The sequence below is a fragment of the Nicotiana tomentosiformis genome, chromosome 6, assembly GCF_000390325.3.
Source record: "Nicotiana tomentosiformis chromosome 6, ASM39032v3, whole genome shotgun sequence".
NCBI lineage: Eukaryota > Viridiplantae > Streptophyta > Magnoliopsida > Solanales > Solanaceae > Nicotiana > Nicotiana tomentosiformis.
In genome coordinates, this window is record NC_090817.1 from 40,098,847 (window position 1) to 40,102,320 (window position 3,474).

The 3,474-nt window shown below is 45.7% G+C and overlaps 1 protein-coding gene across 1 annotated transcript; it reads right to left on the reverse strand.

The window, feature by feature from the left end:
* Positions 1-2,629: 2,629 nt before the first annotated feature.
* Positions 2,630-3,163, reverse strand: LOC138893844 (uncharacterized). The gene has a single exon (XM_070178508.1). The coding sequence runs from the start codon at positions 3,161-3,163 to the stop codon at positions 2,630-2,632; it is 534 nt and encodes a 177-aa protein (XP_070034609.1).
* Between the last annotated feature and the right edge of the window lie 311 nt (positions 3,164-3,474).

Below are 3,474 nucleotides of genomic sequence, written 5' to 3' on the forward strand. Positions count from 1 at the left end.
CTGCTTGAAAATATATTGAAGGCTCTTATGGTCCGTGAATATATCCACATGCACCCCATACAAATAATGACGCCAAATCATCCGTGCAAATACCACTGTTGCACGTTCTACGCCATGTGTTGGATAGTTCTTCTCATGATTCTTGAGTTGCCTAGAAGCATAAGCAATCATCTTGCCATGTTGCATCAATACACATCCAAGTCTGTTCCTTGAAGCATCACAATATACAGCAAACCCATACATACCCTCTAGTAAGCTCAACACCGGTGTCGTGGTCAATCTCGATTTAAAATCTTGGAAACTCTTTTCGCAAAGGTCTTTCCACTGGAACTTAACTGCCTTCTGAATCTATTTAGTCAATGGAGAGGCAAGAGTAGAGAACCCCTTCACAAACTTCCTGTAATACCCAGCTAAGACCAAGAAACTGCGAATCTCTGTTGGAGTAGTAGGTCGATGCAAATTCTCCAGAGCTACGATCTTTTGAGGGTCAAGCTTGATTCCTTCACTAGGGACGACATGACCTAAGAATGTGACAGATTCAATCAAAAATTCACACTTTGAAAAATTTGCATACAACACGTGCTGATACAGAGTCTACAGAAGTGCCCTGAGATTATCGGCATGGTCCTCTCTACTTCGTGAATAAACAAGAATGTCATCAATGAACATTGTCACAAAGTAGTCGAGAAAAGGCTTGAAGATTCGATTCATAAGATCCATGAAAGCTACCGAGGCATTCGTTAGCCCAAAAGACATCACCAGAAATTCAAAGAGCCCATACTAGGTCCTGAAAGATGTTTTCGGAATATCCTGCTCCCTGATCTTCAATTAGTGATATCCCGATCTTAGGTCGATCTTGGAAAAATACTTACCACCCTGCAATTGATTGAACAAGTCATCTATCCTTACCAGTGGGTACTTATTGTTGATTATGACTTTGTTGAGCTACTCAGAGTCAATACACATTCTCAATAACCCATCTTTCTTCCATTCTAAGAGAACTGTTGCACCCCAAGGCAACACACTCGGACGGATCAAACCCTTTTCTAACAAGTCCTTCAACTGCTTTGCTAGTTCCTTCAAATCTGCAGGCGTCATTCTATAGGATTGAATAGATCTAGGATGCATGTTAGGCATCACATCAATCCCAAAATCAATCTCCCTGTCTGGTGGGATCCCAGGGAGCACATCAGGAAAGACCTCCGAAAGTTCATTCACAACTAGCACAGACTCAAGTGTAGGTGCCTCAACATCAGCGTCCGTAACCCAGACCAAATGATAAATACACCCATTGTTGATCATATTTGTTGCCTTGAGGTAAGAAATAAGCCTATCCTTCACCACTATATCATCCCCCTTCCACTCAATAGTTGTTTCATTTGGAAATTCAAACCTAACGGTTCTAGTTCGGCAAGCAAGCTTGGCAAAACATGAATAAAGCTAGTCCGTCCCCATTATCACATCAAAATAAACCATCCCCAATTCAATGAGATCGGCCATGGTGTCTTGACCACGCACAATGACAACATAATCCCTATAAAGCCACAATAGGCTCACCAACTGGAGTAGATACAGAGAATGGCTCATGAAGCTATTCTGGTACTATCCCAAATGCTAGTGCAACATAAAGGGTGGCATATGAACAAGTGGTACCAGGATCTATGAGAGAATAAACATCATGAGATTGGACAGTTAATAGATCCGTGACATTATCCGGAGAAGCCTCTAAACTCCCGCGACCCTTCATAGCATAGAACGATAGGTCCACCCGAACTCTGTGCACAACCTCTAGCTGCACCACGCCCTGCTGGTGCTGGAGTGTCTCGAGCTAGAGGAGGTGTTGTGGATGTAGTAGCTGTAGAAAAAGCTAGTTGTGCCGTAACCCTGCCCACACTCTAGTAGGATGAATGGCAATCCCTCTGAATATGACCCATTATACTGCACCCGTTGCATATGGGTAGGTCCATGAGCAGGCCCCTAAATGCATCTTCCCACACCTAGGTCATGGGGGCCTCCGCTGCTACTGGAATCTCTCTCCAGGCCGACCCTACTTGTAGGATCCCCTGTTGCCCAAACTGGGCCTGAAATGGCTCCACTACTACTGACCAAGCCCTAATGATGGTGCTCTGACTAAAGACTAAGCAAAGGACTAGGATGGCCTAGATGACCTTCCCCTTAATGTTGATCTTCCACCACCACCACCACTGGAAGAACCACCAAAGCTGCCCACAGATCGGGCCTTATTGATACCCTCTCGCCTCATCCTATACTTCAATTTGCGGGTCACTGTGGCTTCCGCACATGCCACCATTTTCCCATAGTTCATATCATAATTCAAGGTAGCTATAGCGGCCTTATCAATAACCAAGGGAATGAGGACCTTCACAAACCGGCGCACCCTAGCCTCCATAGTAGGAAACATGTAGATGGCATACTTGGATTGGCGCGCGAACCTCATGTGATAATCCCACACAATCATGATACCTTATTTCAGGCTCTCAAACTCGGCTGCATGGGCTGCCTTAGTATCGACATGAATGAAATGATAAATGAAGGAGTTGGCAAACTCACTCCACCTTGCCGGAGGGCTCCCCACCTCACGGGACTCCACCTACAGATCAAACCAAAACTATGCCACATCTTTCAGGTAGTAGGAGGTCAATTCCACTACTTCGGTCTCAGTAGCACACATAACTCGGAGAGTCTTGTGCATCTCATCAATAATGTCCTGGGGGTCCTCCTCAGGATCAGTACCCGTGAACACTGGAGGATCCAACAGAAGAAACCCGTTCACTCTGTAACTCGCAGAATCCCCTAGCTGCCTGGAAGAAGTAGGTGCAACATTCGATATCTGTGCCTGGGATGCCACTATCTGAGCCAACATCAGTATGGCTCTCCTAAGGTCCCCATCAAAAACACTGGGACCAGAAGCTGAGGCAGGAGGTGGAACCGGAGTATCAGTTAGAGGTGGAATAGCTGCACCCTCAGTATGAGTAGGGATTGGTGCAGTCTGAGCAGGAGTAGTAGAATCAAGTAGTGTTGTGGTTGGGGGATTATCCTCACCCCTTGGTTGCTCACCCGCATCATCAGGTATAGGATAAACTGCCACTCCTGGGGTGGCATTGGCTCTTTGGCCATTTCTTGCCATCTTCTTAAGCGCCATATACTGAAAATTAAAACAATGCATGAGTTAAAGGAGGAACAAACTTAAAATAAGCTCTATCGCACGATCTAGAACATCAAAGAAGGGCGACATTCCTAAATTCCCAAGTAGCCACATAATTATAGATGTGGTTGACAACACACCGATAAGAAGGACTCTACTAGACATGGCTCCGAGACATCGTATGTCACCTTAAAACCTTAGGCTCAGATGCCAAGCTTGTCATGCCTCGACCTTGGGGAGCGCAACCAACGCACAATCGAGATATTCCAGTCAAGCAAGCCTACTCGTTGCCTCCTAGCCGACCTTAC

What these genes read in the sequence shown, in the direction of transcription:
- LOC138893844 (XM_070178508.1), bottom strand. Translation starts at nt 3,163, where the DNA reads ATGGCGCTTAAGAAGATGGCAAGAAATGGCCAAAGAGCCAATGCCACC.